Source organism: Numenius arquata, chromosome 18 (assembly GCF_964106895.1).
Source record: "Numenius arquata chromosome 18, bNumArq3.hap1.1, whole genome shotgun sequence".
NCBI classification, from domain to species: domain Eukaryota; kingdom Metazoa; phylum Chordata; class Aves; order Charadriiformes; family Scolopacidae; genus Numenius; species Numenius arquata.
In genome coordinates, this window is record NC_133593.1 from 9294719 (window position 1) to 9308079 (window position 13361).

The window sequence follows — 13361 nt, forward strand, 5'->3', positions numbered from 1 at the left end:
TGGGCAGCTGTCACCGGTCGCTCGCCTCCCATTGGCTGGCCGCTGACAGAGAGCGCTCGCTATTGGGTGGGAAGGAATGTAAACCCTCTCCGAGGTAGGGGGGAGTCTATTGGTCGGTCGAAAAGCTGCGGCCGGTGATTGGTTGCGAGCCGCCATTGGTCCAGAGTGGAATCTAGCGGTGATTGGCTGGAGTAGGGAGGGCAGCGCCGCAATTGGCGGGAAGGAGAGCGGTCGTTTAGCTGCGGCCCATCTCCGGCGGGGTGGGGGAGCGCCGGTCACCCCTCCGGTTCCCCCCGGCGGACCGGTGCCCCCCCACCATCCAATCTCGTTGGCCTTACCCAGCCGAGCGGGATTCCCGCAGCTGATTGGCGGGGCTGGAAAGCCTTTATCCAATGGCGGGGCGGATCACCTCAGTGCGGGGCGGAACAACGCTAGGCCCGCCATTGGTCTTTGGCCGCTCCCGTCGAGCCCGCGTCCGTCCAGCGACCAATCAGCGGGCGGCTAAAGCGGCGGAGGGGGGGGAGGGGGGTGGAACAGAAGAGAGCGGCGCTGCCATTGGCTGCGCGCGGCGCGAGGAGCGGTTTGAATCGGCGGCGCCGGGAGGGGAGGTGAGGGGCGGCCGGGGGGGGCGCGGGGAGATGGGGCGGCCCTGCGGTTACCAGTGACACCTCACACCGTGTGTGTCCCCCGGCTCGGGTAGGGGGTGTGTGTGTGTGTGTGTGAGGCACCGGCCGCTCCCCGGGGAGAGGGACTGGCCCCACACTGCAGCGGGCAGGCTCCCGGGGCGAGGGGCGGTTGTTGAGGTAACGCCTGAGGCGGCGCCCGTGGTCAGGGGAGTCCCGGGCCCTCTTTCTGTGGTGTTTTCACCATTTTTGCCTACGTTCTCCGCAAACGTAGTTTCCCCAAAATTGCGGTATTTGTCACTTCGGGATGTCTCTCCCTCCCTCCTCCCTTGCAGCATCTGTCCTTCATTTCAGTGGCCCGTCTGGCCCAAACCACGACACGGGATAAAGGAAAAACTGTCAACAAAAGCCCATATAAAATAGTACTTTTTAATTGTTCGCTCCTCTCATGTACAAATGCATCCCAGCAGATCATAGGAACTTAAGTATATATTTTGTTATCAGTTTTATCTAATGCTTCTAGCAAGGTAACTGTGAGCAACTTTTTGATTTTTGAGATGCAGTCCACGTTCTTCCCCACCGATTTCTCACAGCTCTGTCCCCGTGTGAAAGTGTGTACTTTTCTGTCCATTCATTTTAAATGTGTCTTTTTAACAGTAATGGCAAAGTATAAGAAATGCCGGCGGAAAAAGAGAACCAGAGCAAAATTTCTACGGGGAAAAAAAGGAGATGCTGCAAACCCAAACCCCCAGCGTTCAGGTTGTTCTTCTCCACGGTAAGAGACTCAGGTGGAAATTTTCCTTTTAACTCAGTTTCTGGGTCCGCTGCTTGATCCTGATGGCTTATGGAACTGAGGAACCAGAATTGTGTTTGGAGTCTCTACATCCTGGTACGGATGCTGCGGAATTGTTTAATCTTGTGTGTCTTTTAGTACTCTTTCTATTGTTAACTTTAACGTGCGGGAAAAGCAGTTTGGATAAAAACATTTTGCAAATATGATTTCCCCCCTCTCCTTTATTGAAATGTATCTTAGTCTTTCCTAGTCTCTGTGCTCATGTTTACCCCGATGTCACCTGCTGTTACTGGTACTTATCATTTCCAGGTGATTGGTCACAGCTAACCTTTTTGAAGGCTGAAATTATAGATATAATTTTGACTGCATTCTGTGATGTTCTGTCCCAGGTCAGCGGGTGATCTTCCTCCGAACACGTCACCTGCCCCAAGCCATCTGTCCTCACTCTGGTCGTTTGCCTTGCCCAGTGTAAAAAGCGTGGTAAAACCCTTTACGACAACAGCATCGTTTCTGTATTGTTGGTGCCAGAACACGGTTGCACAGGTAAGTTTTCTACTTCTCCATTTTTGCCGATGTGTGAGGTTGTTCTTTGCACTTGGGTGCAGGATATACAGTCAGATTTGAGAACTAAGCTGTAAATTTACGTACGTTTATTGAAACATCCAAAGTGTATTTTGTGTTTACTGCTGAAGGAATAAGTATGAGAAGAGCGTCAAGGCCACCGGGGGCATTAAATGCATACATGAAATTGTAGGGGGATTATTGCAATATCAGAAGGATTTGCAGTGGAATTGTTTAATTCCCCTGAATTAAAGGTGCAGTCTTTCTTTCATAGCAGAAATGATTGTATGATTTTTATCAGGTCAAATATGAATTATACTTTAGAATTTCTAGGTGAAGTTAAAGGGTTTTTTTGAGAAGTCACTCCTTGGGTTTTTGCCAAGGAAATATTTGGTGAAATTTCATATCTTGACTACAATGAGAAGACCTTGCGATAGAACTTTCAATAGTAACCATAGCCCTGTCTCTGGAAACATAAATTGATGAAAACACTTACTTGGTTTCTTTTTATGCTTAGAGTTTTAAGGCGGTTAAAGACACGATATTTCCATCACAAATATATTTAAGGGAGCTAAATATGTTCAGAGAGCAGCTGGAAAAGTTGGAAGCTGAGTTTTCCAGACTACAAGGAACACTCCAGGTGAGTCTCAGTCCCAGGGGGGCAGGGTAATGTTTGCTTGTGTGAGCGTGTAAGGAACCGTGGTCAGTGCAGATAAACTGAAATCTGAAGAGCTTCTCACTGGGCAGTGTTTCACCTCTTCTTCGCATTCAGCGTTACTAAACTGCCATTACTTCGTAGATAGAGAGAACTGGTTTGCTGGTGAGCCTCGTGAGAGGCTTTTTATGTCTTTCTGGATCAACTGAAGCCAGAATGTCTGTTCTGTGAAATTCCATCTACTTTCGCCAGTGGATTTAATATTCTCTTATTTTTTATTTATGTTGTTTTCAGATGAATGGAATTGCAGCAGAAAATTCTCTTTGTCAAAGGTGTAATAAGCCAGTTCTGGGTGCTCCTGTACAAACGCAGATGGACTCGCCGTCACCAGTATCTGGGCTTCCTGCGATACAGCTGAAGCCTCTATCTGCACCACCCCCTCCTCCTCCTCTTCCTCCTCCGCCACCGCCGCCACCACCACCACTGCCCCCACCAAAACTGCCTCCAGCACCTCTCCTCCTCAAACGGGGCAACGGCTCTAAAGCACTTTTGGTAGGGAGCAAAAAGTTCCTCTGTTTCTTGACTCGTGGCTGGGTTCTTTGGGCCCAGTTTCATCAGGAACGGGTGTCTTTGTGAACGCTCTGTCACTTGTCGATCCTAATTTCCCTTCCAACCACCTTTGTTTTCAGGCACCGTCACTGAAAAAGGATGGGCCGATGCAGGTCACTCTCAAAGATCTCCTGAATGTTAAACTGAAGAAGACAGACAGCAACCTGAGAACGGACAAGGTAAACCAGATGAGGACACATGGATAAATGGATGATGGTGTGTCGGGCAAACGCCACGCTGGAAGTGATGTATTTCCTGCAGTTCTTGCCTTAGCCCCTCATAGAATTTTTTTTCAATAAATTAATTCTTCTCTTCCAAAAACCCAATGATCGCCTTTAATCCTTCAAGTAATCCTCCTAATTCTACACCTGGGCGTTCAAAGTGAAGAAATTAAGTGACTAACTCCAATCTTCAGCCAGCGTGCAGGATAGTTCTCCTCATTTTAGATTAAGAACATGTAGCTTTATGTCTGTGTTATAGATTTTAGGCTTTCTTTTGCCTCGCTGAAATCTTGTTTGCAGAAGTGTTCTGGTTTTGGTTTGTTTGGTTTTTGTTTTTTTTTTTTTATAAATAAATCTATTTTTGTCCAAGGCACGTTAAAATCTTAATGATTCCAAAAAGCATAAAAGCCATAAACCACACAAGTCTTTTCAGAGTATAAATATTAAATAGAGTTAAGGTTAATGAGGCCCTTCTAACATTTATTTGTGGTAACGTTTCTTTTCTTACTTTAGGCAGAATCACCAGCGAAGACACGCAGGGCATTAATTACAGTCTCGGATTTACAGAGTGTTATTCTGAGACCTAAATCCAAGCCATCAGCTTACACTAAAAACTCCTTAATGTAAGATATTTCAATGTAATGTAAGATATTAGATTTTTTTTTTTTCTTTTCTAAACAGCGATTAACACTGTTTACGGAGTGGAAAATATTTTAACAATTTGTTTTGTTCTGTTAGTACCCCTCCTAAAAATCAGTTAGATCTTCGAAAACATCTGAAGAAAGTCAATATACAAAGGCAAGTTCCTTTCTATTCTCTTGTTTGGGTTTTTCTAGAAAAGATAGGAAAAAAAAAAAAAGATAATTCCCCTTGTTTCCAATCTTTTCAGAAGCCCTGGTGGCACTCCACTAAATAGTAAAGAAAACCTGGAATGTGGGACTGGGTTGACACCAATAATGACACAGGCACTACGGCGCAAATTTCAGGCAAGTCGGGATATGTCTTTTTGGAACGATAAACTTTAAAACCCATAGAATTTCATTTTTTTTTTTTCCTACAGCGCAGTGCCGTTGGGGTGTGTTACCTAAATCACAGTCTCTCCCTAATTCTCCTCCAAAAGCCCTGAGTACCCCTAAATAAGGGCATTGGTTTTACTGATTCCCATTTTAATGGTAAAGTAACTGCAGAATGGAAATGCCCCCGTCTCCCAGGTGGTTTGACAGCGGTTAAGAAGAAAAATTGGGGTTTTTTTATTGGTTATTTTAGTGCCTGAATGTGATCTCTGACATCACAGCACCAGTTTGCAGGCGATCAAAATACGAGGGTTAATGACGTCTTTTATTTTTTGCTGCGTCTGTTTTCTTTGATGAATGTCAGTCAAGACATTTGTAATAATTACGCTGTATTTTTTTATCTCGGTCATAATTAGCACTGAGTTGGTCTTTTTCCTGTTTTGACAGATGGCTCACCCGAAGAGCCCCTCGCCAGCCCGGTTAAGCGCCACAAACAGCTTTGATGAACAAAAGTAGGTTTACGGAACTATGTATTTTAAATTCATGGTCGGGAAGAAGCCACTTAAATCCCATTTTTATCTCAGGCATACGTATTTGTAAGCATATCTAGTGCATGCGAAAATGGGGCATTATGGAAAACCCCTTTGGAATTCTGCTTTTTAAAGGCAACGTCTTTTTAATGGCTCTGGGTCTGGTTGAATCTTCTCTGTTAATGGAAGAAAATCAATGCAATCTCCCGAGTCTCCTGCTCCCTGGCTGCTGCCGAGACGGGGACTGTTGTGTGTCCCAGCACCGGTGCTCCGTGTAATATAAATATCTATTTGCTCAAAGTCAGTATTGTTTTTACATGTTATTTTTGTTTTTTTTAAAGAAGAAAAATCTCGACGGTAACTGTAGAGGTTTGAAGAAAAGCAGCAGTTTATCACTCTAACGTTACTAGGGGGGGGAAAAAAAAAGCTGAAAAGCTTTCTTTTTTTCTTCTTTTTCTAATAAAAGAAGTGAAAAGCTGCAAGTTTCCAACAAAGGGTCCGATTATGTGTGTAAGAAGGTATGAAGCGATTGCACCGTGTGCCGCGGGTGGCTGCTGTCGGATCGCCTGTCGCGACAGGCGGCACTGATGAGAGACCGGGCGGGCGGGGGATCACGGCCCCGCGGGACCGGGACCCGTGCCGTCCCGCTCCGCCGTGTCGTTGCTCCTGGCTCATTGCAAAGCCCCGTCGTGTCTTGTGCCGTTGGCCGCCACCGAGGGCTCCTGAAGCGCCGGTACCGGTTGCGCCGCCGCCGGCCCACCCTGGGCCCTCCCCCTCCGCCGGGCCGCGCATGCGCGGAGCCGGGGCGCCGCCGCCGCTTCCGGGCGGGCGGAGCGGGGCCGGGCCGGGCCGGGCCATGCCGCCTCCCGCCGGGGCCATGGCGGCCGCGGTGGGGCCCTTGAGCCTGCGGGAGATGCTGCTAGCCGCCACGGCCGCCGCCGAGGGGGGCGGCCCGGCGGCGGGCGGCGATGAGGAGGTGTGCGTGGTGGGCATCTTCGGGAAGACGGCGCTGCAGCTGTGCTCGGAGAAGGAGGCCCTGGTGAGCACCGTGTGCGACCGGCAGGTCTTTCCCCTCTTCGGGGAGGAGGACCCCGAGCTGACGGACGGGGGCCCGGGGCAGGAGGGCGATCCGGCGGCCAAGGACTACAACCAGCTGCAGGCCTACTACAGCCAGGAGAGCCGGGTGCTGTACCTGGTGCTCACCTCCATCTGCGACACGCCGCAGCTCCTGCGGGCCTGCGGGGACCTGGCGGCGGCCGAGAACAGGGAGAGCGGCCCCGGCCACCCCGCCGGTGGCCCGGCCCCGCTGCCACACGCCGAGGCCCACGAGTTCTGGAAACACCAGGAGAAGCTGCACTGCCTGAGCCTCCTCTACCTCTTCTCCGTCTGCCACATCCTGCTGCTGGTGCATCCCACCTGCTCCTTCGACATCACCTACGACCGCGTCTTCAGGGCGCTGGACGGGCTGCGGCAGAAGGTCCTGCCCTCCCTGAAGGCTGCTATCAAAGACTGCCCCGTTGGCAAGGAGTGGAAGCTCAACTGCAGGCCATGCCCTCCGCGTCTCCTCTTCCTCTTCCAGCTCAACGGGGCCCTGAAGGTGGATCCCCTTCCAAGCAGGGGCCAGGACCCCTGTGGTCACCTCGAAAAGCCTCCCCCCAAGAAGCACTCCCCCAAGAGGCGGTTGCAGCACGCTCTGGAGGATCAGATCTACCGCATCTTCCGCAAGAGCAGGGTGCTAACCAACCAGAGCATCAACTGCCTGTTCACCGTGCCTGCTAACCAGGCTTTCGTGTACATTGTGGCTGGTGGGCCCCAGGACGGAGATGACCCAGTGGCCATGCTTCTCGACCAACTCAGGAGCAACTGCACCATGAGAGAGACAGACTCGCTGTTAGCTCCCACCTTGTCGGGACCCAGGAGGTATCAGATGATGCGACATGGCAGGCAGCAGCTGTCCTTCCATGCAGAGAGCAGCAGCAGCAGCTCCAGCTCCTCCGGGCAGCTTGTGGACTGCACCCTCAAGGAATTCTTGTGGCAGCACGTGGAGCTGGTGCTCAGCAAGAAGGGCTTCGATGATAGTGTGGGGAGGAACCCGCAGCCCTCTCACTTCGAGCTCCCAACCTACCAGAAGTGGGTTGCTGCAGCTTTAAAACTGTATGAAGTGACCATCGAAGGCAAAGACGATGACCCGACCTCCCTCACTGGGGAACTGAGCTCAAAAATCATGGGTAGCATCAAAGTCTTGGAAGGCTATTTAGATATAGACACCAAATTCTCTGAAAACCGTTGCCAGAAAGCTCTCCCCATGGCCCACAGTGCCTATCAATCCAACCTGCCCCACAATTACACCATGACGGTCCATAAGAACCAGCTGGCACAGGCCTTGCGTGTGTACAGTCAGCATGCCCGCGGCCCGGCCTTTCATAAGTACGCCATGCAGCTTAACGAGGACTGCTACAAGTTCTGGAGCAACGGGCATCAGCTTTGCGAAGAGCGAAGTTTAACCGACCAGCACTGCGTGCATAAATTTCATCTGCTCCCAAAAGCAGGTAAAGAAGCTCACTTGTAATGGAGTCTCATGGTTTAATATCGTACCTGCTCTAAAATGTCTTGGGCTGAAAACACCGATTCTTCCATGTTTATGGAAGATGAAAGCATGGGAGCTTTAAAGCTTCATCTTTGTAGAGTGGGATTAATTATAGCAGAGCTGTTGTGCAGGTTTCCTTCATGTTGAGTAATGTTTAGGAGCAAGCGCACTGTTAGTAGGAACTTTGATTTTAGTAGTAGGAATAACTTGGATTCCATCTTGCTAATTAGAGACATTTCTGGTTAGAAGAGCTCCACTGTAGAGCAAAAGTTCTCTAGGCAGCATAAGTGCTCCCCCCTCTTTTTTTAAATAGCTTGATTGATGTCAGTCAAGAAATGGAAACTGTCTGATGCGCGTTTATTGCAGGCAGAAGAACTATTTATGCCTTTTAGGAAGAGTTTGTGAAAACAAAGAAGATTCAGTTTAGTGGTATAACCTACACTGGAACTTTGTATTAGAAGTGGGAAAGGGAAGAGTTCCTTGACAAACTGGCATTGCTGGGAAATAATTTTGCATGTGTGTGTAGCAGGGAGGAAGCAGTGGATAAAGGGAATTAAAGAATCTTTAGAAACGGTGAGCAATTTATCTAGGGTTTGAATGATTTTTTGCTTTTAGGGGAGAAGCCGGAAGCAGACAGAAATCCTCCAATTCTGTACCACAACAGCCGCGCTCGTTCCACTGGTGCCTGTAACTGTGGGAGGAAACAAGCTCCTCGGGATGATCCTTTTGATATCAAAGCAGCTAACTATGACTTTTACCAGGTAACTATCAGGTCTCTATTTTTGCTTCAAGCAATGCTTTTGCTTCATCAACAAAGCCTGTATTCCGAAGTGACCACAACTAAGTTTTCTCTTAACCTTACCAACTTGTAAACGTTGCTTGGGGGAGATATTTCTGAGAGGAGAAATTGTTTGCGTGATGGGCTGACCAGAGTGGGCAGCTCCAGTCTTCACCAGCGCATGCACAGAGGAGCATCGATTTACACTTAAAGTGTGTTGGTTCACGTGAATTTTAAATCCATCACGTCTGTGGGCTGTATTCCCATTGCTGCTTTGGTTCTCGCGTAGCGCAAACCCCTTGAATCTTAATTGTAGCTGCTGAATGTTATGACTTTGAACTCCCTCATCCCAGAGAGGGAAGATGGAAACTTAACCCCCTCTTCTTTCTCATAGATGCTGGAAGAAAAATGCTGTGGGAAACTGGAGCACATCAACTTCCCCATATTTCAGCCGAGCACACCTGATCCGGCACCTGCTCGGGATGAGTCATCGCCTGCCCCTCCGGAAGGCGAGATCGAGAAACTTAAAGAAAAAGAACCTCAGACTCAGGGAGAAAGCACAGGCCTGAGCTTAGCCCTCAGCCTGGGGCAGTCAACGGGCAGCTTGGGCACTTACCCACCTGACGCCCAGGGTGGAGGGGACAACACAGAAAGTCATGGGCAGAGTGGGGACTCCAAAAGTGAGAAAAGGCCAAGCCTGGTAGATCGCCAGGCTTCCACTGTCGAGTACCTCCCTGGGATGCTCCATTCTAATTGCCCCAAAGGCCTTTTGCCCAAATTCTCCAGTTGGTCACTGGTTAAGCTGGGGCCTGCTAAGGCTTATAACTTCCACACAGGCTTAGATCAACAAGGCTTTATCCCGGGAACAAACTATTTAATGCCTTGGGACATTGTCATCAAGACGAGAACTGAAGATGAAGGAGACTTGGATACCAACTCCTGGCCTGCACCGAACAAAGCTGTTCCTGGAAAAAGAAGCGCGGTTGTGATGGGAAGAGGAAGACGGAGAGATGATATTGCTCGAGCTTTTGTAGGATTTGAATATGAAGATGCACGTGGTAGGAGGTTCATGTGTTCAGGGCCTGATAAGGTCATGAAGGTGATGGGAGGAGGGCCAAAGGAATCCGCCATCAAAGCCCTCAATTCTGACATGCCGCTGTACATCCTGTCGTCGACTCAGGGACGAGGACTCAAGCCACATTACGCTCAGTTCATGAGGCTCTTTGTGGTGGTTCCTGACGCTCCACTGCAGATCACATTAACGCCTCAGGTAGGGAACGGAAGAGGGAATCTGGTAACTGCGGAAAAAGGGTGGGTCGTTGCAATGTTAATTGCAGGACAGGGAGGCACAAAGGTGATGAGCAAAGGGTGCCGGAGGGATGCTACAGGAAACCCTCAAACCAACTTTGGTCATGTTCTCTAAGGCAGTAGTCACCAAAAGTATCTGGTTTATAAACAGCTTTTTGGTTTGTTGTTTCTTTTTTTTGCTTGTTTGTTTTTTGTGTTTTTTTTTTAAAGTTCAAGATTGGCTTCTGCCAGCTTTATACTTTGTATAAAGTAACTTTTAAAAAATATTTTATCAAGGATGAATCAATAGCATTCCGTGCCATAATGATTGCTTCGTTTGAGAAAGATAACAAGTGAGTAATGACTGTGTGAGAATGAGGTTTTTAAATGTCACAGAGAAAAGCAGTGACTCATTGCTGAGATTATTATTAGTTACCCTTTGAATTTAGGAGGTGAAAAGGTGTTGGCTTTTTTAATAGGAGCTTTTTTTCCCATTTTCAAATATGTGTTAAAAAATGGAGAAAAAGCTCCCTTTACACTTTCTTACTTTTTAAGTTACTAAAATATGAACAAGTGTGTCTTCCTTCAGTTGCTGCTCTATGAAATACTGTGTGCACATAAGTGCTTATTATTTGCTAGAGTACAGCAAGAAAATTGGTGTTCATTGGGCAGTAGTGTCACTGAAAAACAGCAGCAGTCAGCACAAAACACACCCATATGAAGGTTGGCGGTGGGGAGGCAGATTTGGGGCACTTTGTAACCTTTCGAGCTGTTTGAGAAGTACCAGAAGATCCTTCGTACCGAATCACAAACCAGGGGAGTTGGCTTCTTTTATAGGACACATTCAGCTACTCGGATACGAGCCTGCTTTCACAGAATCACAGAATGATATGGGGTTGGAAGGGACCTCTGGAGATCATCTAGTCCAACCCCCTGCCAAAGCAGGTCCACCCAGAGCAGGTCCCACAGGAATGTGTCCAGGTGGGTTTTGAATGTCTCCAGAGAAGGAGACTCCACCACCTCTCTGGGCAGCCTCTTCCAGGGCTCTGCCACCCTCACAGGAAAGAAGTTCCTTCTCATGTTTAGGTGGAACTTCTTATATTCAAGTTTGTGCCCATTTCCTCTTTTCTATCCCTGGGCACCACTGAAAAAACCAACTTCTTCAGTTTAGAAGTTAAAGGAAGAATACCAAAACCTGCCACCAACACCAAAATTTCAATATGTTTTGCAATTTATCGTGTTAGTGTTTGAAACTGAGGCAAGAACTCCAGGTTCAGTTTGAGCTGATAATTATTTTGCTCTTTGTTCCCAGTTACCATCTGTATCGCAGCTTTGGACTCCTAAGGGTGGGGTTCTATTTGGAAAATCCGTTACGCTTTGTGCTGTGGGTTCTTGCATCAGTTCCTCATGCGCATAAGACTTTCTGAATCTTTTCATATGAATTGTACAAGAGTCATATTAAGTGTTGATGGAATCCTTGGAAATTCGTGCTGGTTTAGAGCGAGGTAGCAGCTCGAGGATACGTGTGCTACAGCGTTGAAATCCACTGTAACACACATTTACTACTGCCTGAGAGGTGAATGGCTTGTGTTTGTATCGTGGGTCTCCTTGGTAGGAGATCACCTACCCGACAGCCTTAAAATTCAGCATCTTCACTGTGATAAAACTGGAAATTTATGGATGTCTGACAGAAAGGCACAGTGGTTTCCTGGAGTGTGCTCCGGTGGATAAGAACCTGGTTGTAGGCAAGATTTAACAAACTTCCTTGGATTCAGTTTGCTCTTAAGTTTGATTGATTGTTGTTTTTTTTTTAAATTCTAATGATGTTTGATTACCAACTTATATTTCCTTTTGTTTTCAGGTTCAACCAGGGCCACCACCTTGTCCTGTATTTTACCCCGAGAAGCAGGAAATAACCCTTCCATCCGATGGACTGTGGGTGCTTAGATTTCCTTACGCGTACGTGACGGAGCGTGGACCCTGCTTTCCTCCCAAAGAAAGCCAACAATTAATGAGTTACAAAGTTCTCCGAGGAATACTGAAAGCAATTACACAATAAGATTTATTATGGTAGATTGAGATTAGTTTAAAAAGATTTATCAATCCAAATCCTGGATTTTGATTCCCCTCTGTTGGCAAACAGCTATCACTGATCTAGTGAAGCCCCGTGTTTTACTAGAACACAGTCAGGTTGAAAATAAGGTCTGGTGTTAAAGTGGATAAAGGAAACCAAGAGACATGTAAATTTTCTGTTTATTAAATTTCCATATGTAACAAATAAACGCTGGTTATCGCAATCCACTGAGCCTGTATTACTAGTTTTTTCAATGATAATGCTTTTCCCCATCATATCTTTCTACGTACATCTTCTGGAATATTTAAAAATTAGCATTGCCTGAAATCAAGAGTTGCCTTTATCATACTGAGGCAATGATGAGCAGAATCTTTTCTCATTTTCTAAACAAGCTATTTCTATGTAAATGATAGATGCTTTCAGTGTGCTGATGTGAGAAATCGTTTGTCTTCGATCTTTAAAAAAAAAAAGGCATTGCAGTTCTGATCTGTATTGACACCACAGCCAGAAACTGTGCTTGCCTATATCAAGTTGAAATATTTTACTGTATTTGTATCCGTAGATCAGATTTTTGTTAAAAGGCTGACTTGATTTCATATTTTGTAATGACAGATCTCTTCAGAAACTAAACCTGCTGGTGAATTTGTGGAAAACATAGAGCTGTATAAGGTTGTTCATTATAAGCAACTAGAGTTTGTCAGTTTATCTTGACTTGTAGTGATTAAACAGGCTTTTGGTTGCTAAAAGGATGGTTTGGGCCCAGTTTGAATCTCAAATTGAGGGAGTTTGAGTAATTATATTATGCTTCCCAAAAGATGTGGCTTAAATCCTGCGAGCTTCACTCGTGGCTGTGGGTGCCAAAAAATTAGTCACAGTAAATCAGCTTCTACCTTTTTGTCAAGGTAAGGTGTGCTAGTGATATTGGCTGTACGCTGACAGCTGGTTTAGTTTCTAGAGTATTTGTTTTTAATTAGCATGCATGCAAAATTTAATTTGCCGATTTGTTAGAATACGGTAATGAACACATCATGACCAGGGTTGAGACCTGGTTTGTGTTCGGCGCCTCTGACCAGCTGGGTGTGGAAACACCCCCCGGCGCCTGCGAAGAGGTCGCTATCTCCCTCTGCACGCCCTAATGAATTTAGATTTACCAAGCACTTAGCGATTCCAGAGCGCAATCAATAAAATTAAAAGCACCTCAGAGAACAGTTGTCTCTGGGAGGTGTGGTGGTGCTACAGGGCAGCGGGGGAAAGCGAAATGGGAAAATAAAGCGCCTTAATTGGAAATCACTCGCAGAATTTGGTAATTAAAAAATAAAGAGCGAGTTGTGACAGATGGGTTGGAGGTGCGAGGGATGAGGCCGACCCCTCCTGAGGGGAGCTCCTCTGAGGGGCAGCCTACCTCACGGCCGAGCCCCTCTGAGGGGAGCCCCTCTGAGGGGGAGCCCGCCTCACGGCCGAGCCCCTCTGAGGGGGAGCCCTTCGGAGGGAGACCCCACCTCACGGCCGCTCCCCTCTGAGAGGACCCCACTTCGCGGCCGGTCGCTCGGCGGGAAGGGCGGGGGTCCCCCCGCGCCTGCGCGCTGTGGCCTGCCCGGCCCGGGGGCGGGGGGGGGGAGGCGGTGCGGTG

General features: G+C 47.6%; 2 protein-coding genes across 2 annotated transcripts; both read left to right on the forward strand.

Moving 5' to 3' along the window:
* The first annotated feature begins 1282 nt into the window (after nucleotides 1-1282).
* PRR11 (proline rich 11) lies at nucleotides 1283-4991 on the forward strand. The gene is made up of 9 exons (XM_074160853.1): nucleotides 1283-1398; nucleotides 1806-1959; nucleotides 2495-2617; nucleotides 2927-3184; nucleotides 3322-3420; nucleotides 3976-4085; nucleotides 4201-4260; nucleotides 4352-4448; nucleotides 4923-4991. The coding sequence occupies exons 1-9, from the start codon at nucleotides 1283-1285 to the stop codon at nucleotides 4989-4991; spliced, it is 1086 nt and encodes a 361-aa protein (XP_074016954.1).
* An 804-nt stretch (nucleotides 4992-5795) lies between these two features.
* On the forward strand, nucleotides 5796-11952 carry SMG8 (SMG8 nonsense mediated mRNA decay factor). Its single transcript, XM_074160755.1, has 4 exons — nucleotides 5796-7554; nucleotides 8208-8353; nucleotides 8765-9640; nucleotides 11519-11952. The coding sequence occupies exons 1-4, from the start codon at nucleotides 5796-5798 to the stop codon at nucleotides 11714-11716; spliced, it is 2979 nt and encodes a 992-aa protein (XP_074016856.1). The 3' UTR covers nucleotides 11717-11952.
* The last annotated feature ends 1409 nt before the right edge of the window (nucleotides 11953-13361 follow it).